Source organism: Saprolegnia parasitica (genome assembly GCF_000151545.1).
Source record: "Saprolegnia parasitica CBS 223.65 unplaced genomic scaffold supercont2.171, whole genome shotgun sequence".
NCBI lineage: Eukaryota > Oomycota > Saprolegniomycetes > Saprolegniales > Saprolegniaceae > Saprolegnia > Saprolegnia parasitica.
The window spans coordinates 26,859-54,295 of record NW_012156565.1 but is presented as its reverse complement, the minus strand read 5'-3'; the positions used below and the strand labels follow the sequence as shown (position 1 = coordinate 54,295).

The following is a 27,437-nucleotide window of genomic DNA, read 5'->3' as shown; positions in this document are numbered from 1 at the left end:
TTATGGCGCTCTTGAGCTGGTGAGCGGGTGGTGGATGCTCAAAATGCAACTTCCAGGTCTTTGTTGGCGACGCCCGTTGGCATGTGACCTTTTTAGAGCTACAGAAAGCGTCCCTCCAAATTTGAGCTATCGAAAGAATTTTTGAAATTCGGTGTCGATTTGGCCAGATATGTATCAGCTACTCGACGTCGACATCGGGAAGACATAACATGAGATAGGGGAGATGCACTACGTGTCTTAGAGTTAAGACCGAATGATGCTCGTCGACGCACGGGTTCGATTTGACTGGCTACACGTGAAATATACTCGCATGTAGCAGTAAAACGACTACATGTCGTTGTGCGTGCTCTTGTGTTACGTTCGTGTTGTAATCTTCCGTCCTTCTTGTGAACAAGTACGCGCTCAACTCAGTACTAGTACACTGCTGGTAATGAGAGATGTGACCGTCGTCGAGTTAACAGCTAGTACGTCCTGGTTCCTTCGATGCCGTCATCGACTGTTAGCTCCAGCGCAAAACCGTCGAGCAATGGGCATAAAAGTTTATGAAGAAAACATTACAGGCTAGTTAATATACGTCAGGTGGTTGCGGCGGGAACGCACCGTGTATTGTATGGTCCGATTGCTGAAGATAAAACTTAAGCGAAAAGTTGGCTTGCTGAAGTCGCTTGATCTCGTCTTGGAGCTGCTGGATGTGCACGACCTGCACGTCGTGCTTCTCGCGGTATTCTTCGAGTGCATGCACAGTTTGTCGAAGTACTTGGTTTTGCTGCTCCATCGTCGCAAGCATCGAGCGGAGCTGTGCGTTCTCCTGGAGCGCCAGCTGCGACCGCTTCGTTTGCTCGACGACCATGTTCTCGTACTGCTCACGCACATGCAGCGCAGCGGCTTGGTCGTGTAGTTCCTGGCCCTTCCTCGAGAGCGCCATGTCGCTCGTGAGTTTGAGCGCGTGGAGGCGCTCCATCGTCGCGTCTACCATGTCCATCGTCGTCTTGCTCGTCGCCGAGTACGATGCCAACTGGCCTTTTTCGAGAAATTCGCCCAATAAGAGCCCGGATTCTGATCGCACTTGTTTTTGTATGCCGTGGAGTTGGAGCGAAGCGGCTCGAAATAGAATCGGGCGAGGCATCTTTTGTACTTCAAATTTGTATTACGCTTGGGTGTGTTTTTAGTGCCAAAAATAAAAATATTCGCGACATGTAGCTGTCCGATGAAACGTCCAACGGCGTTGACGGATCGCGCCAGTGCAGGTGCAACTTCCACAAGCGAACGCTTCCGTGGACGTGTTATCCTACGCGATGGTGACCGTGGTGATGCACGGGCGAGTGACTGGCACCGTTGGGTAGATATGTCAGTATGGCAGTTGGACCAAGATGCCACGGCAAATCCTGTGTCACCTCACCTCAACGAGTATGGACCGGCGAGTCGTGGCAAACTGAGAAGCCCCACACACTTGAAGGCCAAAAACAGGTATTTGAGTTAAATTGTTATCCCGCTAGGAAGACGCCACCTTAATCGCTGCGCGTGGCGACAGCGATGGCGTCCTCACACAAGAGGCGGTCATGCATTTCACGTGCAGTGTCGACAACTTTCCCATACGACACGGACGTCTCTTTCAAGCATTGAAGGACGCCAGCGACATCATCTTGCGCCAAGAGCTCGTCGCGCGCCTCGTGGAGCATGGCGACGCAGAGGTATTGGACAAAGCTGAGGTCGTCGGACGAAACGCTTAAAATTGCGTCCCATAGCGCCCACACCTGATACATTTGGAACTCGCGCGCAAAGAGGAGGCGGACCCACTTGAGGAGAAAGACTTCTGGTAGCACCTGCAGCTCACGCAAGTGCAGCGACAGCGCGGGATCCAAGCGCGTCAGGAGATCGTATTGGATACGTTCCAACTGCATGTGCAAGCTGGAGCAGCCGTGGCTCTCGGTAGGGCAAAACACACCCGTCATGCGATCCATGAGCGCTGCAAAGAGTGCATATGCATCGTGCTCAATGCAGTCGCCACACGTGACTGCTTGAAGGAGCTCGACAATCGTTTCCTTGCACGCACTACAATTGCAACGTAAAAGCACATTCGGTTGTCCAAGACATACGTTGTGGGCTTGCTGTCATCCGATAAGAAGGGGTGACTGTCGAGAAACTGGCCCTTCTCGAGGATTGATGGTGCGCGGGCGACGTCGACGACGTCCACGTGTACGTACGAGTTGTCGTCCCAAGCGCCATTTTCATCGACGGGCGCGCCGTGAATGACCGAGATGTTCTCAAATGACCAACGACAGTCCGGTATACTGCTGGGTGCCGCTGCCAGTGGAAACTGCTCAATGTACAAGAGGTACACCATGACGGCAAGGAGCTCGCCCATGCCCTAAAGACGTATCATGAGCATTTGAGAGACATATTACTTCGCGTACTTGGTGGTAGCCCATGTCCGAGTGCTCCTGGGCATAAATGAAGAGGATGCGAATGAGCATTGCTTGTGTCTCGGGTTCGCGAAAGTAGGGCATCGCGCATCGCGTGCGCACCACGTCGCGCTGAATCATGTGCAACAGCAGCGTCGGCTCCTTTGGCGATGGCACCGCCTCGTAGAAGCACGGGTCTTCACTGTCGTCCTAAAAAAGGATGACTCATCATAATTGCATGATGCTACGGAGGTCGGCGTACGTCGATGCCCGATGGCAGCTCAAACGCATATCGGTCTTGAAGCTGTGCGTATCGTACGCGCGCTACCTGCGTTGTCGGTACCCATGCCTCGAACGACGCCGCTTGCGGTAGCACGCCGAGCCAGAGACGCCATGTGAGGTTGCGCAAGCACGACCACGAGAACGCGCCCCGCGTCGCTTGGCGGTGAATGTCGTGGTGGTTGGATCGGACGTAAATCTCGACAAACTCGTCGACGCGCGTCCACACATCGCGGGTCTGGATCTCTTTGACAGTCGACGCCGTCACGTGCGACGACAGCCGCCGTCGGCGGCTCGTCAAGGGCGTCGATGACGGCGACCGCCCGGCTGCAGCCTCGAGCGCGCCGCAAATCGTGTCGGCCCACTCCTCCGCCTCGCGCTGGCTCTCGGCGCAGAGATACCATGTCTGTTCCAATGTGATGACGCTGAAGATTTCTTCCATGAGGTCGATGGTGGCGCTGTGAAGACGAACGACGGATGTCTTGCCTGCGTCAAGATGAGAATGCATGCGCCACTTGCCAGGATCCCTCATACCTTCGGTGGCGTCGGCAGTGTAGTGGAGTGCAAGGTTCGAGACGTCTGTGCCAACAAGTGCAACTGTACATGGCTCCCATTGCCGCTGGATACCATCGACCTCGACGAGGAGCCGACCTTTCTTCAAGCATGGGAAGCTGCCGCTCGTCCCAGATTGACGCGCTTCATCGTGCTCGTCCATGGTGGCCAGGGCCGGCGCCGAGAAGGCCGTTGGGAAGGTGATCGATGGTAGTGGCAAGGACACAGCGCTGGCGCTACGCATGATGCGACCAAGGAGCGTGCCATCTCCCGGGCTCGTGTCCATTATCGCGGTCGGTGTTTCGGAAATGACGGATGTGGGCGTCGGGTTTCGACAAAATAATATTCGCATCTATCTTGGCAACTCTATTGCATTCACCAAATATTAGAAAAACAGACGACCGTGCACAGAAAAAGAGCCATCGCAACCGTTGAAGATCGATGGTCCAACACTTGCTGCAGGAGCAACTCCACGAGCTTCGCCAAGCCGCGACCGAAGACCAGCTCGTAGAGGCGCTCGGTCTCGTGAGCGTCCTTTTAGTGTACGACAAATGCTATGCCCGTGTAGTCGATATGGTTTGGTAGGCGCCCGGACGAGCGCGGAACGTTTGGTCAGCTGGATGGACTCACGACCCTCGGTACGCGCCCGCACTATGGCCCATGATTCATTGCCGCGTGTCTAGTCAATCACTTGCAGCAGCTATGTGCAGAGCAAGCGGCAATGGCGGCGCCATGGACGTACTCGAAGGCGTTTGGCTTCCAGTAGACAATTCCTCGTTGCGCGAAGCGGCATGCCATATCTTGCTGTCCGTAGCATCGGTCAAAAGCGCCTTCATACGAGTGTGCGCTATCTGCGTACGCGCTCTTTATACTGATTCCTGCCACTACATACATGTGCCTAGTTCTTACGATCACACACATGGCCTTGGACGCGGATTTGGCCGCCGAGCTCTGCGATTTGCATTTGCCCCAAGAGCTCTACGACGAGTTCGTCGCCTCCGAGTGCATATCGGAGACCAGCGTCTCTTCAGTGGTGCTGGACGATGGACACTCGTCACTCGTCGCACTGCCGCAGTCCTGTCGGCTCTTGGCCCTCGAAGCACTGCGAAATTTGTGCTACACGGTACGTCACGACGTCACGAACGCATCTGGTATGGGCCGTGTAGGAAGCGCTTCAAGCACCGCACCTTACCAACGGTGCGTTGGACGACTTGTGGCGGCAGCTGCTGGAGGCAACGTCACCTGCGACCGAGGTGGCGCTGATCGCGGACGTATTTTGCAACCTCTCAGCTCATGTGCCGCGAGCGCTCCATGCGGAAAAAGACCGCCTCACAGCGCTCCTAGCTCGCCTCGTCAATGAAAAGAACGAGCAAGTGCTCATTGCGCTAAGTGACTTGGCCGTGAACCTCGCTCGCGACAACCACTTCTCGGTCATCTTCCTTTGTGCGCTAGAAGAAGGATCGGCTCCTGGTCGACCCATTCTGTACCTTCGCGACTGGGCAGAGGCGACGACCGACTTGGGACTGCGGTCGAGTCTCGGAGCGCTCACCCACAACTTGGCGTGGAGCGACGTGAGCACAAAAATCGCTCTTCAAAAGCTCGGAGCATCGGCTTTCCTAGAAGTGTTTGTGTAGCACGGAGACCACGTTTCTGGTCCACAACGCGCAGACTATTAACGTTACTTTCAACGGTCTGCAATTTCATAACGGTCTACAGCTCTCACTAAACTCTCTGGAATGCAGTCGGCGGGTGGTACCACAGTATTTATTGAGGGGACATTTGAAATATTCCCTTGGTTTAGGGGAGACATCGCCCGACGGACCACGACTAAGGCTTTGCGTATGCGTCGTGGATGCAAAATTGCTGCTTGCCCTTGCTCGAGGCCGTGGTCGACGCTGTCGATACAGCGCACTCGACAGACCACAACGATGCGAGATCTTTCTGTCGCGCAAAATCCATGAGCGCGCCTTTGCACACCTGGCCATGTCGACGTTCTGAAAAATGTCGTCTCTTGAAGTGAATCTCATCCCAAGGGTTCCACGACCACTCTCATGGCCTGTGCGAGCTGATGTCTTTCAACCAGACAACGCCACACAACACAGCAGGCCATACGCAAGCAGGGTTCCCTTCGCAATAGCGTTATAGCGTCAATCGGACGGCATGGCCATATCCGCCCAGCAGTGCTGGAAACCGGACACGCGCCACTTCTAGTACAAGTTGTAGCCATTGCAGGCAGCATAGCAGTGCTGCACTAGCAGGATGCCACAACCCGACAGGCAATGTGGCGAGTGGGTGCAGTGGATGTATCGGGAAGGCAAGTGTATATCACTGTCTACTCGGCAGCCAAATCGATGCGTGAGATGGTGGCGTGGATCGAGTATCGCAGCGTCGCTCGCATTTGTCTACTTCGAACTTCGAAAGAACCCAAATGTTCGTGACGCACGCGACGTGCGAGTTTCGAAGCTGGGCGAAAATGCGCCGACGCCAGCAGTCTGGCCAGCAGTGATCATTCTTGGGTTCGTCATGCGCGAGAGCGGGGCCGCCGCGACGTTCTTAACATGCTCTTCCGGGGCAAACATCACCAACTCCTTGACGACTTGGCGCGATGCGCAACTTGAATGGACATCCTCCGCGACGGCCGAGGTCGATGCACGCTCTTCCGACGCACTCTGCGAGCCCAAGCCGCCACGATGCAAGCGAAAAACCATCGCTGGAGTAGCCATGCTTGCTTTTGCTGCCGTCGTCGGCGGCCTCTTTTTGGCTGATGTGTTTACGCCGAGCCACACAGCGGCAACCTCGCAGCCTACTACGGACCTGGCGACGCCAACGCCAGTGTCACCCGGACAACCGAAGCCCTCGTCATCAAACGCACCCGTGCCGGAAGAGACAAAAGAGTTTGTCGATGGTGGCCTCGCCGACCAGCTTCTGAGCCAACTCACGAAGCTTCGCGCTGCGCACAACCTCTCGGCGCCAATTTGGAATATCACGATGGCCGCTTCCCTTCAGTCGTACGCCACAACCTGTCCGGGAGATCGTCCCACAACGGCCCGTCCCATGGCAGCTGATGTCCGGTCGTACCAGCCGTGCACCGCACCGGTGTGCACGCGGAGCTTAGGCCCGATGTGGTACTGGTTTCAAGACATCCAAGGCCTCTACTCGGCGATAACTGATCGTCGCATGTCGCCAGCGGACGCGAGTGCAAGTCCCGCGTTCAGTTTATGGCATCATTTATTGAGCCCGCTGTCAATCCAGCTTGGCTGTGGCTTCACGACGATCGCTCAAGCGTGCTCTACGGGCACCACTGTCTGGTGTTCCTATGCGCCATGGGGGTCACTGCCACCCAACAGTCTCGACACAACGCCGCCCGTCGCTCCACGGTCCGTATCCGCGTCACTTTTACTACCGGTAGTTGCAAAATAACCCGCGCGAAGAGTTGTTGATCTTCGCTATTGGTTTGCTCTGGGTACGCGAAGCAGATGGTAGCAGTTGCTGTTGCTAGCTGCTAGACGGCTCAACGCTGAGCTTCGGACGAGTCATCCAGTGCAGCACGAAACGCAGACTGCAAACGTTTTTGAAGTGGGTCTGAACGCACCAGCGCGTAAGCTCAGCGCGTATCATGTAGTATACTGCACCATATTCTTGTTGCTGTCGAACGTAGCTCTCCGCAACAGAGCTCGGGACCAGGCTGCAGGACCCTGCTACGATAAGGTGGTGGTCACAGAGACGCGACAAATTAATCAACGACGGACAGGCGATCTGGGTGGTCGGGTCCATGTCTTTCAAACGCATCAGATACGGAAGCCCAATGACCCAGTGATATAGCATCAGTGATCTAGCATCTATATGTACGTGGAGTGGCCTCATCCCGTCGTGCACCGAGGTGGCCATTTGCCGATGCGTACAGCCGCGCCGTCCCTGCTCTCGTCCTCGTCCACGGCCAGTGTCGTGCGTTCGCTGCAGATTTGGCGCGAGTACCAATGGCCAGACTTTCGGCCGCGTGCGTCAAGTGACCCAGCACCGACAGCGCCCCGACGACGCCGCCGCAACTGCCTCGTGCCGCTTGGACTAGCTATACTCGGTGTTCTCGGGATCGTCGCGGTCGTTTTCACCGTCACGACCAGGGCTCGGGCATTTGTAAATATTATCGTAATATTGGGTAAACACATGGCGAATTACGGAAATTCTGGAGGGTCGTTTTGTGAGGATTTTTGTACTTTTACGGAAATTTCGGAGGCCTGTTTCGTAAAAGTGACTTCGAACCCGGCTCCTGCACCCTATTTAATGGACTTTTTGAGAGTCCGGACAGGCACACACGGCACATGTACTTTTTCTCAGAGGCCCATGGGAAAGAGCGCGGGAGCCAGCAAGCTGCTTTACCATGCACACACGGCACATGTACTTTTTCTCACAGGCCCATGGGAAAGAGCGCGAGAGCCAGCAAGCTGCCTTACCATGCACGAGGCGCTGCTTTCCAGAGTCGCTCGTAATCCGAAATGGCTCCGGCCAAAGCGGCACCGTTCCTCAAGAAGTGGCTGGACGATTACTCGTGGCTCGTGTACGACAAGAGCAAGGACGCCGCGTTCTGCACCATTTGCCAACTCGCCAATGCCAACACCATGTTTGGAAGATCCGGCTACGTTGGCGGTCCAACGAAGCGTTTCCTGTACAGCACCATCAAGGCCCACAGCATTGCCGAAGGTCACACCGATTCCGTGAAGCTGGTTTCACAAGCCGCGGCTTTCCGGCTTGCCCACGAGCACGGCCAGCGGGCCGAGAAGCGCAAGATGGAGACGGCGACGAGCACCAACAACCAGGAAGCCGCGTATACGGAGAGGTACGCACACGCGCTCCGGTGTGCGTACTTCCTCGCCAAGCATCGTCTGCCGTACCGACTGATGGCAGCCATCGCCGAGCTCGTGAGTGACACCGTCGACTTGTACACCGGCGGCGACGGCTTTGCCACCTCGAGCGGCGCGTTCAAGACGTACAGCGACGACAAGAGACCACCTCCTAACCTCGTGAAGACGGACAACCGTACATCCCTCTCGGCAAGCCACCTTCAAGACCTCATGGTTTGTGCTCGGGACGGGCCCGAGGCTTCCAAACTTGAGGTACCCGCCATGATGGGCAAGTGGATTGCCGCCAAGGAGCAGGCGAACGCGAAAAGACGTCAGGTTTAATGGATTTTAATGCTCCATAACATTTTCGTAAAGTACTTGAGATTTGTATACTTTGGCTTTGTAAGGACCCCCGAATCTTGAAAATATCACAGCGTCTGCCAGAAAATGATTCGAGTGCTGTGCCACACCATGTTGGCTTCACCTCGTGATTGCCTATCGAATGGTACCATCAGGATACCGAAATAAAATTTCTATCACCTCGATACGAACCCTTTTATATTTTTACGAAGATATTTTAGGGTCGTTTTGTAAATTACAATGCGAATGCCCGAGCCCTGGTCACGACGATTGTCAAGCGCGTTTTACCCGTGGCCGCTACGCCGACACCGGTACCCCACGCGCCGTCGGCCACGACCGCACCCGCACTTGCTGCGACGAACTCACCACAAGCGCCACGCCTTTGCCTAGCTCCAATGATCGATTCATGTACGCACCAGACCCGTACACGATTGTGTTCCCGTTCAACAGCTCCCGAAAAGAGCCCCGGTCGACTAAAGTCTCGCGCTTCGGCGAAACGGAGAGTCCAATCGACGACGAGGACGACGTCCTTTTGCCCGAAGAAAACCAAGTGCATGCGCAGCTCGCACGGCTACGCAATGCTATGGGCATGGAAAACGTTCCGTTCTACATCCGCGAGATCGCTCTACGCGTCGGCAGCCTGGCCAGCAACTGCTCCAGCTATGTGAATGCAACCGAGCTACCCCAGATTGTCCACGTACCGACTGTCAAATGCTCAGCGGACGCCTGCGTCCATACGCTGGGGCCGATTTGGACCCGGTTCGAGGCTGGCTCTGCGCAGTGGAATAAGACAGCCAACGAGTGTATGCAGCCAGCGTCAGACGCGTGGCGGGCGCTCCGAGGCTGGCTCAACCCGGATTTGACCGAGTACGGCTGTGCGTGGTCCAACTGCACACATGGAGCTCATGTGTGGTGTGAGTGGAATGTCCTTCCCACCAACGTGACAATGTACGTCATTCGCTCCGTGACTGCATCGCAATTCGCAATTACTGCCTCCAACTATTTAAGCACGTTTGGTCATGAGTACTAGTACTACTATTTTGTGTGCGCATGCGACAAAGCGTGCGTAGGAGCCAAGGGGTTGATAGTGCCGCACTTACAGAGATTGTTCCCTAGCATATTCGCATGATGCTGAAGGGGAAGAAACGAAGGCTCGCCATCTCATTCGAGAGGCGTGATTCTAGACAATGCGTAACCGCTGCTACTGGCCAAACGCCATTATCGCTTTCACAACGAACCAAATGAGCGCCGTAGCCCCGATCGAGCCTGCTGGCGCCGAGTCTGAAGCGCGGTCGACGGACTTGGCCGCTGTGGAAACCTTGGTACCTCCGCCGTCGCCATCACCCATGGGACGCCCAAAGCTCGTGCTGCAGCTCTCTTCCGTGGACGAACCACCGCCGGCACCAGTTGCGGGCATGCTAGGCGCACTCAAGGCGCACCACAAAGAGCAAATCAGCCCCGAAGAGAGCTTGAAAGAGGTCCAGGGCGACGGACCCGCCGATCTTGCGACCGATACGTGCCGCTTCAAGCGCTTGGGCAAGGGGGCGGGCGGTGCCGTGTACCTCGCTTGCTATCTTCCATCGTTACAGCTTATCGCGATCAAAGAAGTCGTAATGCACCACGTTGAAGACCAACACATGGTAGCCCACGAGCTCCATGCGCTCCACGACAACCTCGTGCCGCTCGTGCAAGCGGCCACGCACAAGTCCATTAAGTTTCTTGGAAAGCTCTCGCATCGGAAGCTCCATATTGGGATTGCGCACCCGTGCCCACAGATTGTGTCGTTCTACGGCGCGTTCGCAACGCCCAACAAGACGAGTGTCTCGATCGCCATGGAATACATGGACTGCGGCACGCTCCAGGTACACGATGAACCATCAAGCGGCGAAGGTTCACGGTACCCTAGACATTTATTGACAAGAAGATCGTGCTGCCAGAGGCGATTCTCCAGCACATCGCCTACTGCACGACGCAGGCGCTGGCCCACATGCACCGTCACCGGTCTGTGCTTTGAGGTTTCCCGAATACACATATTCTCACCTGTCTGTGCTACTGCAATAGGATGCTGCACCGAGATATTAAGCCGGCCAACATCCTTGTCGATCACAACGGCGAGTTCAAGGTCTGCCATCACGTGGTTTTGTAGCTCATATATTCCTACGCCCTTAGATCGCCGACTTTGGCCTTGCTTCGACGCTATCCAAGAGTGCTTCGTACTCGTCCGAGTTTCAGGGCACCATGATGTACATGTCGCCCGAACGGATCCAAGGCAACGAATACTCGTACCCAAGCGATATCTGGTCGATTGGCGTCACCCTCCTTACGCTTTCTCTCGGTGCATACCCTTTTGACAACCAAGATGGATTCTTTGGCCTTGAAGACGCGATCGTCAACGAGCCGATCCCAGGCGCACCAACGACATTTTCGGCCGCTTGCCAAGCTTTCATTGCCACACTCTTGGTGAAGGATCCCTCGACGCGTCTCACGGCTGAGGAGGCGCTCGCCCACGAATTTCTCAAAGACTACAGCCGTACACCGGCGTACGATGCAGTATGGGCGACCGTAAGCCCGCAAACGCCCATGCGACCCGAAGACATTCGCGCGCTCGTACATGCCATTCGGCGCCACGAAGCATCACTGAGCAAAACACGCGACGACGCATTCGACTTTCAGTCGCACGACCTTGCGAGCTCCAGTGTATCGCCCTCGTCGTGGAGCCTCAAGTGCGTCCTGGATGACATGCTGTTTGTATTCTGATGTAAACATCGTGTAGACACGTGGCCAACCTGGCGGCGACGTGCGCAACCTCTGTTGAGACGCTCCTTGCGTTCTTCCAAGAGCCTCTGCCAGACGAAGCCAATCCCGTCGACATCTGATCAAGCAAACATGCAATGACCGATCGCGATGTCCTGCTTAGCTGTGACGCATTAAAAGAAGGAAAACAAAGACTCGACTGCGTGGTAGTCGACTTGGAGCTGCTTGGCGAGACCATGCAGTGCTTTCATGCTACATGAGATAAACGTCATGAGACAAACATTTTTCGGGCCAGCTACCGTTGCGTTGGGTCGTCCATGAGCGATGCAAGGCGACTGCGGTCGTGCGTGGCCATCCAACCTTGAACCGCGGTCGCAATCTTCTGCAGCTCGGCGGCGTTCGCAGCCGTCGTCGTCATCGGCGCCTACGATCCACGATGCATCTAGAAAAAGTACAATCACCAAACGACGTACAACGACAGCGCTCGCTGGGGCAGTGGCATGGCGCTTTAAAAACGGGTGCGCCAAAAGCACTTGTGCTGGTGGTCGGTGCATTGGGTCCTTCTTCAAGCACTAGATCTCACATCGTGAAAGCTCGTGGAGCCACGCAGAAAAAGCGCGTACAAGATCGAGAAAGTCGCAGAGGTCGGGTGAAAAGTGATCCCCAAAATCGCGCAGCCGCGGCGACGGCTGCTCTTGGACGGCATGGACAACACCCCAGTAGCCGTCTTCGGTCGGTACAGGCAGCCGTCCGATGGCACACGCCATCAACGCCAAGCCGAAGGACCTAGATCCAATTAAACCCGACCTACAAGGGGCACGCCGCTGTACCAGACGTCCGACGGATACGAGTACGTGCCACCGCTAATGCGCTCGGGTGCCATGTACCTAGACTCGTAATTCCATTTGCTCGAGGAAATGTAGTCACAGGCGTACAAGAGCGTGCCCGTAAACGTCGTAGCTTTGGCCAGTGTGTTTTCGAGCTCGGTCGAGATGCCAAAGTCCGAGATCTTGACCGCGCCTTGCTGGCTCACGAGAATGTTGCTAAGCTTGATATCGCGGTGGAGCTGGTGGTGCTCGTGAAGGAAAGCTAGGCCACTGAGCACGCTCGTCCCAATTTTGGCCAGCATGGGCTCGGAGCACGGCCGGCCTGACTTCATCACGTCCTATAGCCATTCATCCTCCATGATGCGCAAGGCAACAGAAGACGTATACGAACCTCGAGGGATCCACCGTCCATGTACTCGAGCACGATCGATACGCTGCCGATTTCCGGGTTGGTGTACGCGTCGTAAAACATGACAAGGTCGTCACAAGCCGCCGTGACGCGCGTCTCGTGGAGCGACACAAAGTTGGCGTAGAGCGACTTGAGTTCGCGCAGCATTTGGTGGCGCTTCTTTTGGTCGTAGACACGAATGACCTGTATAGCGCTTGAGACGATATCAGCAGACACGCAATGACTGCACCTTGACAGCCACGAGCTTGAACGTGGGCAAGTACAGAGCCTTGTAGACCTTGCCACTAGCGCCATGACCGAGCTCATGGAGAATCACGAGTGAGTCTTTCGTGCCGAGAAGCGTCGTTGTCACGGGCTGGAACGGCGTTCGCGAAATGCCCTCCGTCTAGCACGGTTTTGGGAAAAATGTGCGAAGAAAGATCGCGTACGTTGATGTCAAAGCCATGGGTTTGAAGTCGCCCTTCGGCCGTAAAGTCAAAAGACGCGTTGAGGTGCTTCTCTTCGTGCGCCACCTTGTTCAGATCGAGGCCAAGATCCATCGCCTATCAAATGTCTTATTTGATGCATGCTGCGTAGAAAGGATGTCGCACGTACGGGACGCCGCTTTGCAGGTGACGACTTGTAGCGCGACGCATCTATACAGTACAAGATAGAGAGCCAAGCATACCGTCATCGAATATAGTACCCGCTGAGAGGTCGAGCGTTGGCTTGACAAATGCTGTCGTCGCGGATGCCGACTGGCGGCGGGCCACGCGCCCTTTCTCCGCTTGCCCTTGGTGAACGCTTTGTTGGGGGTTATGGGCCATCGGCGATTACGAAAGAAGCGTACCGTGCGCGCAATGCGGCGACAGGCGACGTCACGTCGCTTGACCGTCGCACGAGGGTTTCGTGGTTCGGAATTCGGATTGGCGCCGGCACGGAGGGCTGGAGCTTCTGGATTTCGCGCCATAGCTTCTTCTTGTGGGCACGTGACGCCTGGCTGGATGCGTCCCAGCCATCGACATCGTCTTGCGTCGCCTGAAGAAGTCTCGGACCGTTCACACCCAGCACCTCGAACGTGGACGCATAAATGGTCAAATCGACCTTGACGAGCCACTCGAGCACGTGAGCGACGGCCCAGTCGCTCACGGTGACGGGACGCGGCGTTTCCTTTGGTGGGGACGGCGTCGCCAGTGGCGTGCGCTCGTGCATCACTAGCTTGCCCTTGCGATGGCGCGCGTCGTTGCAGGACGCGCAATACACGAGGTCGCAGTCTTGGCAGTAGACGTCCCCGTAAGAGCCTTCGCACTCATCACACATGGGCGGCGTCGGCTTGTGGCGAGGTGTCAACATGGAAGGCGGCGAGTTGGGCGTTGTGGATGCGGTCGTCGACGCCGACTCGGACCGGCTCTGGCGCCGCTGCCGTAGCTTGTCGCGTGGCGTCGGCGCTCCTGTCGAGGCCGATGCGGAGAGCGACGACGACGAGTGAAGCGTCCATGCCACAGGCGATAGGTTGGACGGGTACGAGAGGTACTCGCCGCCATCGTCATCCGAGTCGTCGAGAAGCTCCATGACCGGCTCGCGCATCCGAGGAACCACGTCCTTAAGCCCAACGACGGATCCATAGAGGCATGTGTCATGCGTTCCTTCGCGGAACGGCATGGCCGTCTCCGCCGACCGGTGATCGTTCATGGCACTGGATTCTTCTTCTTCGTGGTCGGTGCAGGCTTCAACTTGGTCGGATGCGATTTGGACCAATCGGCGTCCCGTTGGATTAAAATGCTCGGATTTCTCGCCAATCACATGGCTTTGCCAAGGATCCCAGCTGACCGTATTTCAACCAATCCGCGCCCCGCGCGACTGTTGATACCTCCATCGGCAACGATCGATGGCCGACGTCGGGATCGCTTCCTCCACGACCTAAGCTGACCACGAAGAAGACAATACACGAAGCGGGAGCATGGGTGCGGAAGACCTCCTCGAGGAAGATGCGCGGGCTGACTGGATCGAGCGCGGCTTTGCGCTTAAGGACTTTAGCATGAAGAAGATGACCCGTACGTTGGAGGTTGATTAATGGGATCCTCATGCTGCGATCACATAGAGATATGGGACGAAGAAGAGCGAGAAGAGAGAGCCCGCGAGAAGAAGAAGAAGATCATTGCGCACAAGCACGTGCCGATCTCAGCCAACGTCCAGAAGGTCTTGAGCAAAGTCTCTGGCAGCGTCGCGCAGTCGTCGTCTGCGGTCTTCGAGTCGCTCGCGAGCTACGAGCCGACGATCCTTCGCAATCGACGCTGGCTCCGCGAGCACGTTGCGCTCATTCACCAGATGGACGAGGAGAGCATGCGCTACAAGCGCCTCAAGCTCCAGAGCCATACGCAGTACCGCAAGGCGGCCAAGGAGATTGCTGAGAAGGAGGAAGACCGACATGCACGCATCGAGCACAAGGCGCCGCTGCTTCGGCGGCTCCGAGAGATGAAGACCGCGGCCGACAAGAGGGATCGAGCTTACGAGAACGAGCAGCTCGAAGTACGCGACGCTTCTGACGATGTGGAATGGTAACTTGTCTGCGTAGATCAAGTGGAAATACTGGCGAGACCTCCAGTCGCAAGAGAAGGAAGCGTACGAAAGCCAAGTTGAGACGCTAAACGCAGCGCAGGTCGCACACAAGCGGTCCATGAACATGCAGTATTGGCGCGCCAAGCTGATTCAGAGCCGAAAAAGCAGTGCCATTGCTACGGAAGCGCTCGACGCCAAGATGCGCGCCGAGGCCGCGGTATACATATCTGCGAGAATGGCGACTCACATCGTGTGCAGGCCAACGTCAACCATGTGCTCGAAGAAATTGCCTTGGCCGACGGCGAGCCCGATCGATGGGATAGCCTCGACATGGAAAGGTCGGTCACGATGAATGGGCTCGGTGTGTTTGGCATTCCCGTGGACCCTGGTGACTTCGAGTCACTTGAAGACGGCGGGTTCCAGCCCGAGCTTGGTACCATTCGCTCATCTTAGATATCTGCATACTATGGTGCTGGTAGACGAGCACACGATCGCGTTTCCTACTGCGGGGCCATTTGACATGAGTCACGAAGAAGTCCGCATTGCCCTCCAGGACGCTACTTCTAAGCTGCGCGCGGCCCAGGAAAAGCAGTGGGCGCTCGACCGCGACTACGACGTGACGCGTCAAGACCATGCGACCATGACCGAGAAAGAGACCGAGATGCTCAAACTTTTGTCGCAGATCAAGGCCGACCACGACGACCTGCTCGAAGTGCTCGCAGGCCCGCCACGCCGTGAGCCTGGCGATCTTGAGCGCAGTCAAATCCACGCATGGATGGAGCTCAAGCAGTCGTTAGAGTCGCGGCTTGAGGACGTGCGTGCGCGCATGCGTCTCGCTACGACACAGTTGAGCCGCCTTCGGGACCATCTGGAGGCAGTCCAGGCCGACATTCGTGAGCATGAAGCGCACTCGGACGCACTGCAATCGACCGTTGATGGCTTCGACGGAGTGGCCAACGACCTCCCGATGGTCATTGGTCGGTCCATTGGGCAACTGCCGGATACGGCGCCGATGCTACCACAAGCGCTTCTTGCACGTATTTCCCACCGAACGCGGTTCGAGCTAATCAAGGCCGCGGCCGAGCCGGCGTTCCAAGTTTACGAAGAAGCCCGCGCCCTTGGCCTCGAGTCGTGGAAGGTTGTAGAATCCAAAATACCGGAGAACTTTCTCGCAACAGTACGATATATAGATCTCGAAGCAAAAAATGCTGGATGAAGGAGAGCTCGAGGCCGCGCTTCATCGGCTCGCTACGATCAAGGACAAACTCCTCTCGCAGCAATCACTTAACCAGCGCGCGGATGTTGTGAATGCGGTCGAGAAGTTCCACGCCAAGCACCAGTCGCTTCACCGCGTGCAAAAGATCTCTACGGGCGACCTCGAGTGGTGGAAGCAGCGCGACGAAGACAACTCGTTGGGCGTTTCGCTATCGCCGCTTGGCGACACCATCCTTCTTGACGCACCGCTGCGGCGGGGTATCCTGCGCGGCGCCTGCCTTTTGCCGAGTCACAGCCTTTGGCAGCTGCACTTTAAGGTTCGTGCTCTGCGAAGGCCCATGTGCACGCTGCAAATTGTGTCTAGATCCGAATCCTGTCAACGGCAAGTCCCGCTTCCTTTACCCATGAGGACAAGGTCAAGGTGAGCTTTGGCACAACAACGGCCGAGCAAACGCAGGCCGGTGTCTACAGTGTCGTGAACGACCACGGCGAGGTATGCATGCAGACCAAAGCGTGCCATCATGCTATGGATATAGCTGCACGACTGCCACAACCTGGTGATTGCGTTTGTGGGCACGCGACTCTGCTACAGTATTGAGTATTGGAAGGGACCAAGGTCTCCAGCTCATGCGCTCGGCCTTGAGGCGGTTGGGCGCTTCACCGAAGACGTGACAGCCCAAGTCGACTTGTACTCGACCAAACACGTGCTCTCAGAGTACGTCAAGATGCTGCGGATCCAGAGCCACCAAGGCAACCACCGGATCGCAGCGCTTCTCGAGGAGCTAATTGCAGTCGATGCGAGCCGCGAAGAGCTTTGGGACTCCAAAGTGCTTCATGGCCACACCCAGCGCTTTCTTCGCACAAACTACGCAGCGCAGTTGCGTGCTAGCATCCAAGCCGAGGTCCGCCACGGCGCTTTGTCTGTATGCATCGCTCAAAACTTTGATTTTAGGTATCCAAATCGATGGACAAGGACATTCGCAAGCGACGAGAGGCCTACGAGCAAGCCGTGCAGTCTCGTGCCTTACACAACAGGCGAGATAGTCAAGCAGTCGATTCGCCACAAGAAATCCGCCTCGAAGCATCCATGTAGAAGATACACATGGCACTGCTCGTATACAACAACACCCATTCTACGTAGGCTCGAGTACCGGCACAGAAAAAGCGAGTATATTGAGGCTGCGACTGCTGCGGCGCGCAAGCTACTCGGCTCGCCGCTTGAGATTGTGTTGGACGAGTCCTGGTGTCGGGGCATTATCATGAACATGCGCGTCGAATGGCGCGAAGGCGGCACAAAGCTGTCCTTTTTGCACCAAGTACGCAGTCTATTCACGATTCGGCTTTCGGATGCACTGGCGTAGGTGCTCTTGGCGTCGGCAACGTCCTTGTGGCTCGATCTATCGACGGTACCTGTCTTATGGAAAGCTCACGCATGGGAATATCTCTGTAGGTCAAATATGTTCTCGTTGTGAACGAGATGGATGCTGTCGTTGCACAGTCGCGGGCACACGAGGTCGAAGAAGAGGTGCACTTGGCCCAGCAACGCCAAGTTGCTCTCCAAATGGAGACGACCAAGTCGCTTTTGGAACTCGAGCGGGAGTATTTGGTCATCATGAATCAAGAGGACGCGGCATTTGAAGACGCAAAAGGACGCGACCTCCTCCGCCGCGAGAAGGCGCTACAACAAGAGGCAACCCGTGTATGCCACTACGACCCGCAAGTCAAATCTCTTCTCGAGCTAGAGGCCCACCGCCTTTGTCGGCGCGTCGACGTCCACGAGTCGTTCGATGCGACGTTGCGCCTCCTCCAGCTCAACTACGTCAAAGAGACGGTACAGTCCCGAATGCAGTTCATCCACAAAACGTGGATTCGGAAAAACACGCGGCGACTCGAGAAACGCAAGCTCGAGCGACGCGCGCGCAAGATCAAGTACGACCAGTCCATGGCGGCCAAGCGCGAGATCATCGCCAACGAGGTGCCTGAGGTTGCATTGTCAAAGACCGAAGTGTCGAGCAGCAACAATGGTCATTACCCTGTCATTTTGCGCATCCCCAACTTTGAGAAAGCCGTCGCGCCCGGCCCGGCCTGTACTCACGCGTAACCGACTCATGCTCCATGCTCTAGCTCAACTTTCTTGTTCATAGGCACGTGAAATCATGGGGTAGTCTCTACGGCCAAGGAATACGCTGCAAAGACTGTGGCCGAGAAGTTGCGCACTTGGAGAACGAAGGCAGCGACGGCGCCCGCGGACCCGACCCAGCGCTGGACCGAGATGTCGAGCGGCATCGTGAAAACGAAGCGAGCTTTCGGTTTACATCGGCGGCACAGCTCGCGCGCGTCGAGGCCGAGCGCTTGCGACTCGAGAAGGAACGCCGAGAAATGGAAGTGTTGGAGACGCGCGGGTATGACACCGTGCACAGCAAAGGTAGTTCTCGCCAATGGATTACATGTCGAAATGAATAATCGCTTATTAGCGATAACGGAGCTCAACTTTCGGCATGGGATTGACCGCGAGAACGCCGCGCTCGTTGCGACACGCAACCGCGAGGACCGCCACGCTGCGTCATACCGCGATGAAATCAGCTTTTACGCGCGAATCAACCAGTTTCGGTATCGTCTTGGATTGATTTTGAAGCTTCGGAGCGACTTGTACGAAGCGCGGTTGCTCGAGGTATATCTCTCAGTGCTCCGGTTCTCACTATACGCGTCATTCGGTAGTTGGAAATGATCACGTCACTTCACATGGACCGCGAAAGGACGGATGGGACGATCGCGATTGTTCAAATTGAGCAAGAGGCCGCGCGAGAGCTCTTACGGCGCCGACGGGATGCCATCGCACAGTACGCCGCGTCGACCGAAGACCTCAAAGCGTGTTTGATTGAAAAGCAGGTCGCTCGTTGCCATGGAATTCTTGCATCGTTACATTACGACATCGTAGCTCGCCATCCAAGCACGCCAAGGCGTCGAAGAGGACGCTAAGTTTGCTATGCTGCATGCACTCGCACTCGACCGTACCAGTGCGACGATGCGCCGACTTTTTCTGCAAGCCCAGGACGAGCGTGGGCGTGTCCGCGACGCGGTCCGTGATGCGAAAGAAGCACGCGATGCTGCTGTCATATTTCGGCGAACGCTCGCCGACCGTCTCCTTGCCCTCTTTTACCGCCAAAAAGGCACCAAGGTACTTGCTTTCTGCCTCAAACGATATGTCGTCATTTTCTTAGGTGCACACGATCTATGGGGTCGGCCACGTGCTCTACTACCGCGATGCGGACGCCGTTGTGGCTGTCAAGCTCGAGGCGTGGAAAGCCACGGTCTTTCAGCCCCTTGAACTTTTTGTGCATGCGGACAAGGCCAAGCAACAAGCCGAGGCTCTTCATATGGCGACAGCCGAGGCCGAGATGCGTGCGTTTGTAGTCGCAGAGCGGGCGTGGAACGCGATGGAGCTCGCCCTCATGCGCGAGGAGGAAGCGCAGTGCCAAACGATTGTGGCGTGGGCGATGCTCAGTGTGGCACAGAACGCCCGCATGGACGAAGCGCTCTCGCAGTGCGAGCTTCGTGTACAGTTCCAACTCCAAACAAAAGCCGCGAAGGTTGAAATGGCTGCGGCCGCCTCGGCCGAGGCGACGAAAGCGCACACGAGCAAGATCAAAATTGTCAAATCCGTTTGGCAGCCGATACGCAAGCCGCCTCGCAAGCCCATCTTTGCGCGCTCCAAGCCCGCGCTGGCTGGTGCAAAGCCGGTTGTTGCTATTGCAATGCCCGACGGCAACTTAGCCCCGCCGAGCAAGCCGATCAAGCAGTCCAAGTTTGATCATGCGCGCCTCACGCGAGCCTGCCAGAAACGAATATACATGGACAAGGTCGAGCAAGCGCTCTTGCGGTCGCGAGCAACCCTCGCGGCACAGTTTGACGCGGAGCGAGAACGCGACTTGCGAGCACAGGTTTGACATAGATCGTCACCTTGCGATGTGAAAAAACGTCCTAGGTGCAAACCGAGTACCTCTATGGGTTTCTTGCCGATCTGCTCGCGGAAATCGCGGCTGAGACGATCGCCGAAGGCGAAGCAAGCACGCGCGAGCTCGAGATCACATCCAACGTGGTCTTTTCCGTTCCGCATCCGCACCTACAAGTGCATATATATCGCGCGCTCCTCCGACAAATGCAGGGGCATACGCTCCAACTGCAAGTTATGCAGCGGTCGTGGGCGCGCCAGATTCAGCGATTGCGTTGCGTGCAGGCCGAAGTCGCACGTCGGAAAGCACTTTCGGCTGCCATCGAGGCCGAGCGCAAGCGCATCGAATCCCTTTGCAAAGAGATGGCCCGCGAAGAGGTCTTTTGTCGACGATTTTACCGCGAAGAGAAGCGCTTGATGCTGCTAGAGTCCCGCGCCATGCAGCTCGCCGAGGTGCCACTTTCCGATTTCTCGTGATTGTTTAAAATGTTGGCTTGTAGAACGAGATGCGCGAGTACATTCGCCAAGTCGAGCTGCAGAAAATGCTTGCGCAGTTTGATGCACTCGGTGCTGACGCCAACAAGAACATGTCGAGCAAGGAGGCGCGGCGTCTCGAAATCAAAATGAACAAGCGCGAGATCAAGCGGCTTGCGATCGAGTGGGCCCTCATCAAGAAAGAGGACGAGCTAGCTCTGGCGGTATCAATACCATTCCATGAGATGGACCGTTTGCCTGACGATCAAAAATGTTATAGCTCCGGGAGGTATTTTTGAAGGAGGAGCGCGACGCGCTCTATGAGCAGCAGCAGCTCGATTTTATGCTCGAGCAAGCGGCGTTCCAGGACTCGGACAACGATGACGACGATGACGATGCGCCCAACGTTGTAGTGGACGCACACACGCTTGTCGAGCACAGTACCGAGGTCGCGTCGGGCGCGCCCCAAACACGCGACGAGCTCAAGCAGGCCAAACGCCGGGAGAAGCGCCGCGAGGTGCAGCGTCTCGCGGCCATGAAGAAAGCCGAGTTTGCCCATCAGCTTAACGAAGAGTACATGATTGCAGCCGCCGAAACCTTCCACAGCGTACAACACGCTGCGTCAACCGCAATATCATCTGGGAAGTAGGTTGCGACTGCCGAGCTCCGCGTCATGGAGACAACGCAGACGCTGCATGCCTTGCAACGCCGGTCCATGGACCTTGTTCAAGTCGGCGCCATGGAGGCGGACATGCGTCGGTGCCTCCAGCTAGCACAGCAAGTCATGGCGGGTGCGCTGCAGAAGAAGGCGTTTGCAGAAACGTGCATTGCGCGCTGCGTTGCCGCCGAGGTCCAATCCAAGCTTTTGCAAGGCGTCACATTGGTCTAGGCGGCGCTTGAGCGCGCGATCGTCAAGGAGAAAGCTGACAACATTTTTATGATCAAAACCGTGCGCGAGACGGCCTTTATGGACTCGGCCGTTCTCCACAAGCGCGTTCAGCGCTTCCGCACCGAGTACCTCGCCGGCCAGCTCTACACGTACGTGCTCGATAGATTGATATTTGATGTGCAAGCGGCTGCAGGCGGTATTTTGAGCTGCTCGTGGATCTTGTCCTCTACCGCACGATGGCTGTCTCGGCCGAGCGCAATCTCTTTCGCCTCACAGACGAGATTGAGCGCCTCGACACGGAAAGCGCGACAAAATCGGCGCAGGTCGCCGCGCTGTGGCGCAAACACAACCGCAGCGCCCGGCTCCGCCTCTTGTATCGTCTCTTAAGCTGTGGCACACGCTAGATGGCAATGAATAGGCGGTCGGAGCTCGGTCGGCGCTTCTTCCGCAAGGAGCGCCAGCGCGCACTGCAGCGCGCGTTCCAAGGTGGTGTATCAAACGCTTCTCTCGTCTCTATAGCACCACGTAGGCTGGGTCAAGGTGTGGACGCATGCGCTTGTTGTGCGCAACTCCTATGATCTACGCTACGCGCTTCTTCGCCAAGAAGGGCAACTCCGGAAGCTCGAAGTCACCGAAGCCACCGAGGTGCGCCTTCGCCCAACGCTGCTCGTCCGGTATACGTTCGGACAACTAGGTGCCAGCGCCAGACACAAAAGTGTTGCCGCGTGAGACCACGACGACGCTACGCAAGTTCCAGCACCGCTGGATCACGTGCCGGCTCTGTAAAACACGGTTCGTTCCGTTGGCGCGCGATCTTGGATGCAACATGCAGATCGAAGGTATTCGGACGCGCAGAACAATCGGTTTGCGTGCGTATACCACCCGGGCACGTACGAGGTCGCTTGCGTCAAGTCGTGCGGCACGCGCAAGGGCGGTCCGATCCAGAGCAACTGCATGCTACATCGTGCCAAGCGCTGGCTCTGCTGCGACCAAACGATCGAGGTATCGATCCTCTTCCGGTAGTAATCTCGCTGTACGTTGTCACAGGGCGCCTTTGGCAGCACCGGGTGCAAGCGCCGGTTCCACCTGCCGACGCGCGACGACCCGACGATCGCAGCGACTGTCGCGGACGCCGAAGTCGTCGAGAAGAGAAATCTCGAGGCCGTGACATCGGAGCTCGTTGCGCTCCAACAAGCCAATGTCTCGGGCAAAGTGTACTCGGCTTTTCGGGATCAGCTCGGCACAATTGAAGCCAGCTTGGTCGCTGCCCGCGCCAAGGTCGTCGAGTTCGATGCGTTTCATAAGCGCTAACACACGCTCGCGGGTTTTTACGCTCTGAGACTCGACAGGCAACTTCAACCTGAGCGGCTCCTCGCGTGCGAGGAGGCTTCACATAGGATGCCACATCCGTCCGGCGGCGCGCAGCTGACCAGCGACATCTCCCTTCCAATATATAGTATGCAGCCTATATCCTGCAGGCTTCGGCGCCGCCCAAGGCTTCCGCTGCTTGACAGAGCCGCGTGCAAAATTTTCGCCGTGGAAATTACATTTCCCGCGTGTCTGGCCTTTCAGCCTATGCGCGCTGCTTCTGGAAAGTGACCAGTTTGTGTCAGGCACGTGCGACGTGGCGCCAATCCTGGCTCACAGCATTGTAATACCAGCTTGTGATTGGTCCGTCGTGTCAAACGGTGCTGGACATGACTGGTGACCCGAGCTATCGGTGCAGATTGCATGTGAAATTTCGGGTTGAAGAAACGAACGGCAAATGTGTGCGCCCTCTACCAACGCCCTTGGATTACGCACCTCACTTTTTAATTTGCCACCATGAACACATTTCACCCGTACCACCGCTTTATGAGCGACGCCGCCATCAACCAAGCCAAGATTGAGCGCGGTCGCAGCAAGGTCAGCGAGAAGCGCGCATCCAAGCGCGACGGCGCTAGTAGCGACCAAGGCGACTGCGACGACGATCTCGGTCGTGTCGTGAACAATCACTCGGCCTCCAGCCTCTCGAACCGCGACTCGACCGACAGTTTCATGTCCAAATGATATGTCGAACCCGCTCTCGCAATATTTACAATTAATATTTACAAGCTTGCCACGTCATCGTTGCTTTGATACACGCTCAGTTCCGTCCTACCGGTACACGACTCAAAGCAGCATGATCCAGCGTTGAAGCGCGGTTGCACATCCCTGTTTGTTGCTCCTCTCGACTGTGGTAGCTGCCGCTCTATATACACTTGCATTTCGCGATGGTTTCCTCCATTCTCCTTCGAGTGCTTACAACCAGTGTATTGTAGGAAGCCCGCCACCAGTGGTTCAGCACATCCTTTTGGGACTCATTCACAGGCTGACGTGCGCCGTGGCTCGTATGGCTCAGATGGCCTGACCTTGCGAGACAGAGATGATGGTGGGTGGACTTGAAGCTCTGCGAGTTGACGGCCTTTCCACTGCGTATGGTCCGTCCTCTCTTCTCGGATGTACCAGGTACCACGAGTGAGCGCTCCACGAGTGTAGAATGGACACGAAGGTGAATTTCTCTGAGCTTTCTTGCGCAGCGATGTGGCGTCAATTACTCCCATCGCACGTACGCGCGTGAAACTGAGATTGCGGATACATTTAGTGGGATCGCTCGTCTTCTTTAAAGAAGGCTCTTCATTTTCGAATTTGCCACTCGCGGCCCAGAACGACCATGAACACGTTCCATCCACACCACCGCTTCATGAGTGACGCGACGATGGCGCAGGCCCGTATTGCGCGCTCACTCAGCAAGAACGAAGACTCGAAGGACGGAAAGAAAGCCGCAGGCGACGACGGGCCGCGCGACGCCAACTTCTCGGGCTCGAATATTTCCAACCGCGTCTCTGGCGATAGCGTCGCGTGCACCGCGTCCAAGTGATTTTAATGCTCGCTCGGACCTAATTCTATTTATATTAATACGCCAAACTGATATTGTGTGTCTATCGCAGCGTTCGACTTTTGATGCGGGCGTTGTTGACCTTCTTAAGGAACGGTCTCTGGAATCTGTGGATTCGATCCACCTGCCCCACGTGGCATGCTGCAAGAAAATGACGCGCGACAGAGACCCTGACAGTGGAGTGGAGTCAGATCCGCGTGATTGCTCAACTGAAGGTAAAAACACGGAGCGGCGCACGCAAGCGACGTGCCTATTGCATGTAAATGCGTCCCATTTGCCGATCAACAACGAATATCCGTGCTACATTTTTAAATATTTTTCAGGCGAATGTACTAGCCCCGTTGCCAGGGCGCTTTGACCCAGCCATGGTAGGACACACATAATGGCATTGCAGTCTATTTCTCCATAGCTAGTATACCGGTACTTTTTAAATACCACCATGGCAAGATTTGGACCTGCATCGGTGCAATTTTAAATTATTTACATCACATGTGGGACCATCGACTCGATTGCGGCGGATGAGATTGGGGTATAATCCGTGCACGAAGCAAAGAGCCGAGGTTCGGATGTGCGAGTGTCGCTGCTAGCTGAGCTCGCAGTTGCAGTGATTGCTGCAACCCATGCAACGGAACGCAGACGTGCGTTGTGCTTCGTGCGATTTAAATTATTTCAATGGGTGACGCATACCTGTCCCGTCACTTGTGGACGCAAGGACACCAAAATAAAGAACATACCAGACGATGCGAGATTGATGATGGCCACGACCAGACACGGTCTCAGTCACACGGCCACTGAATTTCGCGTCGCCTGCACACAGTGTGAAATATTTTAGCGTCGTAAAGTTAAGTTGACAGCGATTACTGCCACAAATAAGCTCGTCTGCGGGGGAATAGATATGGATATGTGGGACTGGGTCAGCCGTCGCTTCCGGTGTAGCCGCTTTTCTCGTTCATTCTCCAATTGGCTCGGCCAAGCACACTACATCATCATGAACACATTCCATCCTTACCGCCAGTACATGAGCAACGCCCCTCTGGTCCAAGCCAAAATCGACCGCGCGCGTGCGAGTGCCTCCGACAAGAGTACAAAGAAGGACATCAACAACGACGACAGTGACGACAGTGTTCGGGGCGTCAACTTGTCTGGCTCGAGCATCTCCAACTGCGGCTCGATCCAGAGCGGTGTGAGCACGTCGTCGAGCTAACCAGTGTCCGTCAGCGAACGTCTATTTATCATAAGTCAACCTATTTTTCACCTGAATATGCTGATCCACCTTATCGCGCTTGTTCCCTGTATTACATTCCTACGATTTGAAGACTCTTGAGAGGCATCGCGTCACGGAGCACCAGTGTACTAGTTTGGGAACGCGCCGTGTAACATCGATTCCACTTACGTCTGAGGTATCGAAGTTCGCCTGCTTGTGGGCCAAAGACGTATTAACGACGCGGTCGAGAGACTTGGATGGCGAGCTTTATGTTGAGTCCAAACGCTTCGAGGCTACGGCTCCGAATTAGAGACACAAGAATCACTGGCACAGCATCAAGGCTCATGATCAAGGCCATTCATATCTTTCGTTGCGGTACTACCAACGGACGCGGTGGAGATGTCTGGCTAGCGATGCTCGATAAAATTGGGAGGGACATGATTGCGTGGCAGTGCCTTGGCTTCTATAAATAGGTTCGTCGTCGAGCACGGCCGTTGGCGCCAAATCAGGAAATCAAAGGTCCTCGTGAAACCACCTCATCAGGCTGCGACCCCGATGCCAATCATCTGGATTCGGTGTGAACCAGCGCCAAACTTGCGCGCACTCCATGCCGAGCCGGTGTTGCATTCTCCACTGAACAAACTGATTATCTAAAGTTTCGAAAACGAAATCTGCGTCCAATCGCTCAGCTGCATAGCTTTCTTTAAACTTGAGCAAGCTAATGTGTACTAGTATATAGGCATTTGTGCAGTGTATACACACCGAAATTTGCAGTGCGTGCTGGCGCAAGCTGAAGCAGCTCTCGGTTCCTTTCAAGAACAGTAGCATTTCCTTGGTGAAACACATATCTATAAACCACTCGTGACGCGTACAGCACCACAAGATAGATCGTTCAAGAGTAAATCACTTGCGAGCACCAAGGATATACCCTTGCAAGCACCAACCAGCCCCTGTCCCTATGTTCAGAAGATTGTATATTCGGTCGCTGGACCAGCAGTGGCGCTCGGAATCCTGTGGTCGACAAAGACGTCTCTCTCGTGGGAACAATAATCGTTCAAGAAGCATCGCGGCGCAACATCGCGTTCATTTTGCGTGATCCAATTGTGATCCATGCCAAGTAGATCATCAACGGGTGCGGTTGAAATCCAATGGCTGGAGCGGCTCCGGAATGGGTCTCGGCCCGCCGTCGGATAATAATTGCACTATCCAGTAGCACTTGAAGTAACACCGCCAATTACTTGCATTGATAACCGTCCGCGATCACTTGCTTGGTCGTGAATGGACGAAACAAGGGAATCCGTACGTAGCGTCGCACCCACGGCCTCACGTGGCGCAGTGCAAAGCCACGGCGTCACGACCAATAATGCGAGGCCGATTGCGCATCCTACTTTCTGTTTACGCACCGGTATGGGCTCTTTGTCAAAGCGACCCGAGATCGCCCTTGTCGTGGCCGAGATGCTCGTTGAAGCTAGTAGCCATCCCTTTCTCCCGCGGAATATACGCTCCGGCCTCCAAGTATCTAATGCCAGCGCCGTGCCTCGTTGAAGGCGACAGCGTCGACTCTGAAAACGCATGTCACGCGCCCGCGCTGCCGTCGGTCACAGGAAAGTGCAATTATTCAAAGAGAGAGGTTTCCGGATACGCACGGCCAGCATGCCACCCGATGGAGCGGTTTTTAATGTCACTGGAACAATGTAGCAGGTCGCGTGACCCGTTTTGGATATAAATACTGGCTTATCCGGATACGGCCTTTCATGCAGCATCGCGATGGACTTTTTGATTTGGCCTCCACCGAGCATTGAGCAGCATGGCCAGCAAGTCCTCCAA

The 27,437-nt window shown here is 55.9% G+C and overlaps 10 protein-coding genes across 10 annotated transcripts in view; 7 read left to right on the top strand and 3 right to left on the bottom strand.

Moving 5' to 3' along the window:
• Positions 1-494: 494 nt before the first annotated feature.
• On the bottom strand, positions 495-1,030 carry SPRG_15237 (hypothetical protein). Its single transcript, XM_012354619.1, has one exon. It carries the CDS (start codon positions 980-982, stop codon positions 566-568), a length of 417 nt encoding a protein of 138 aa, XP_012210009.1. The 5' UTR covers positions 983-1,030; the 3' UTR covers positions 495-565.
• A 478-nt stretch (positions 1,031-1,508) lies between these two features.
• SPRG_15236 (hypothetical protein) lies at positions 1,509-3,559 on the bottom strand (the record flags this gene model as incomplete). The annotated part of the gene is made up of 5 exons (XM_012354618.1): positions 3,216-3,559; positions 2,665-3,167; positions 2,415-2,612; positions 2,097-2,368; positions 1,509-2,052 (listed from the first exon to the last, which is right to left on the bottom strand). Exons 1-5 carry the CDS (start codon positions 3,517-3,519, stop codon positions 1,509-1,511), a joined length of 1,821 nt encoding a protein of 606 aa, XP_012210008.1. The 5' UTR covers positions 3,520-3,559.
• Positions 3,560-3,674: 115 nt separating this feature from the next.
• On the top strand, positions 3,675-4,867 carry SPRG_22350 (hypothetical protein; the record flags this gene model as incomplete). Its single annotated transcript, XM_012354617.1, has 6 exons — positions 3,675-3,775; positions 3,819-3,871; positions 3,917-3,995; positions 4,048-4,088; positions 4,136-4,356; positions 4,400-4,867. 6 exons carry the CDS (start codon positions 3,675-3,677, stop codon positions 4,865-4,867), a joined length of 963 nt encoding a protein of 320 aa, XP_012210007.1.
• Positions 4,868-7,726: 2,859 nt separating this feature from the next.
• Positions 7,727-8,413, top strand: SPRG_15234 (hypothetical protein; the record flags this gene model as incomplete). The annotated part of the gene is made up of 2 exons (XM_012354616.1): positions 7,727-8,305; positions 8,366-8,413. The coding sequence occupies 2 exons, from the start codon at positions 7,727-7,729 to the stop codon at positions 8,411-8,413; spliced, it is 627 nt and encodes a 208-aa protein (XP_012210006.1).
• A 1,433-nt stretch (positions 8,414-9,846) lies between these two features.
• On the top strand, positions 9,847-11,391 carry SPRG_15233 (STE/STE7/MEK1 protein kinase; the record flags this gene model as incomplete). Its single annotated transcript, XM_012354615.1, has 5 exons — positions 9,847-10,293; positions 10,338-10,432; positions 10,493-10,553; positions 10,601-11,154; positions 11,205-11,391. The coding sequence occupies 5 exons, from the start codon at positions 9,847-9,849 to the stop codon at positions 11,305-11,307; spliced, it is 1,260 nt and encodes a 419-aa protein (XP_012210005.1). The 3' UTR covers positions 11,308-11,391.
• SPRG_15232 (ste/ste7/ste7-unclassified protein kinase) lies at positions 11,310-14,134 on the bottom strand. The gene is made up of 12 exons (XM_012354614.1): positions 13,251-14,134; positions 13,107-13,204; positions 13,016-13,056; positions 12,850-12,963; positions 12,651-12,806; positions 12,404-12,604; positions 12,121-12,350; positions 12,016-12,072; positions 11,809-11,971; positions 11,659-11,757; positions 11,485-11,609; positions 11,310-11,437 (listed from the first exon to the last, which is right to left on the bottom strand). The coding sequence occupies exons 1-12, from the start codon at positions 14,090-14,092 to the stop codon at positions 11,359-11,361; spliced, it is 2,205 nt and encodes a 734-aa protein (XP_012210004.1). The 5' UTR covers positions 14,093-14,134; the 3' UTR covers positions 11,310-11,358.
• A 226-nt stretch (positions 14,135-14,360) lies between these two features.
• SPRG_15231 (hypothetical protein) lies at positions 14,361-22,830 on the top strand (the record flags this gene model as incomplete). Its single annotated transcript, XM_012354613.1, has 29 exons — positions 14,361-14,454; positions 14,502-14,929; positions 14,976-15,176; positions 15,218-15,392; positions 15,439-16,097; positions 16,150-16,491; positions 16,539-16,667; positions 16,711-17,076; positions 17,127-17,193; positions 17,242-17,263; positions 17,316-17,490; positions 17,536-17,580; positions 17,625-18,271; positions 18,319-18,599; positions 18,649-18,845; positions 18,893-19,063; positions 19,113-19,352; positions 19,396-20,115; positions 20,160-20,579; positions 20,627-20,824; positions 20,881-21,207; positions 21,250-21,450; positions 21,490-21,638; positions 21,683-21,862; positions 21,908-21,975; positions 22,019-22,134; positions 22,184-22,281; positions 22,329-22,491; positions 22,537-22,830. 29 exons carry the CDS (start codon positions 14,361-14,363, stop codon positions 22,798-22,800), a joined length of 7,143 nt encoding a protein of 2,380 aa, XP_012210003.1. The 3' UTR covers positions 22,801-22,830.
• A 483-nt stretch (positions 22,831-23,313) lies between these two features.
• Positions 23,314-24,388, top strand: SPRG_15230 (hypothetical protein; the record flags this gene model as incomplete). The annotated part of the gene is made up of 2 exons (XM_012354612.1): positions 23,314-23,528; positions 24,175-24,388. The coding sequence occupies 2 exons, from the start codon at positions 23,314-23,316 to the stop codon at positions 24,386-24,388; spliced, it is 429 nt and encodes a 142-aa protein (XP_012210002.1).
• Positions 24,389-25,394: 1,006 nt separating this feature from the next.
• On the top strand, positions 25,395-25,610 carry SPRG_15229 (hypothetical protein; the record flags this gene model as incomplete). Its single annotated transcript, XM_012354611.1, is given in 3 exon segments — positions 25,395-25,442; positions 25,450-25,467; positions 25,488-25,610. Coding segments are annotated over 3 exon segments (189 nt in total).
• A 1,767-nt stretch (positions 25,611-27,377) lies between these two features.
• The window catches only part of SPRG_21522 (hypothetical protein), a gene marked incomplete at both ends in the record, with an annotated part of 2,203 nt that continues 2,143 nt past the window's right edge, over positions 27,378-27,437 (top strand). Inside the window, one exon of the mRNA XM_012354610.1 lies at positions 27,378-27,428. Within this exon, the coding sequence (XP_012210000.1) occupies positions 27,378-27,428 (51 nt within the window). The remainder of the gene's footprint in view (positions 27,429-27,437) is intronic.

Coding starts and splice junctions, on each gene's coding strand:
- SPRG_15237 (XM_012354619.1), bottom strand. CDS start 982: ATGGACATGGTAGACGCGACGATGGAGCGCCTCCACGCGCTCAAACTC.
- SPRG_15232 (XM_012354614.1), bottom strand. CDS start 14,092: ATGAACGATCACCGGTCGGCGGAGACGGCCATGCCGTTCCGCGAAGGA. Junction 13,205..13,250: donor GTCGCCGCATTGCGCGCACG/GTACGCTTCTTT, acceptor CCCCCAACAAAG/CGTTCACCAAGGGCAAGCGG. Junction 11,972..12,015: donor TCGTATCCGTCGGACGTCTG/GTACAGCGGCGT, acceptor AATTGGATCTAG/GTCCTTCGGCTTGGCGTTGA.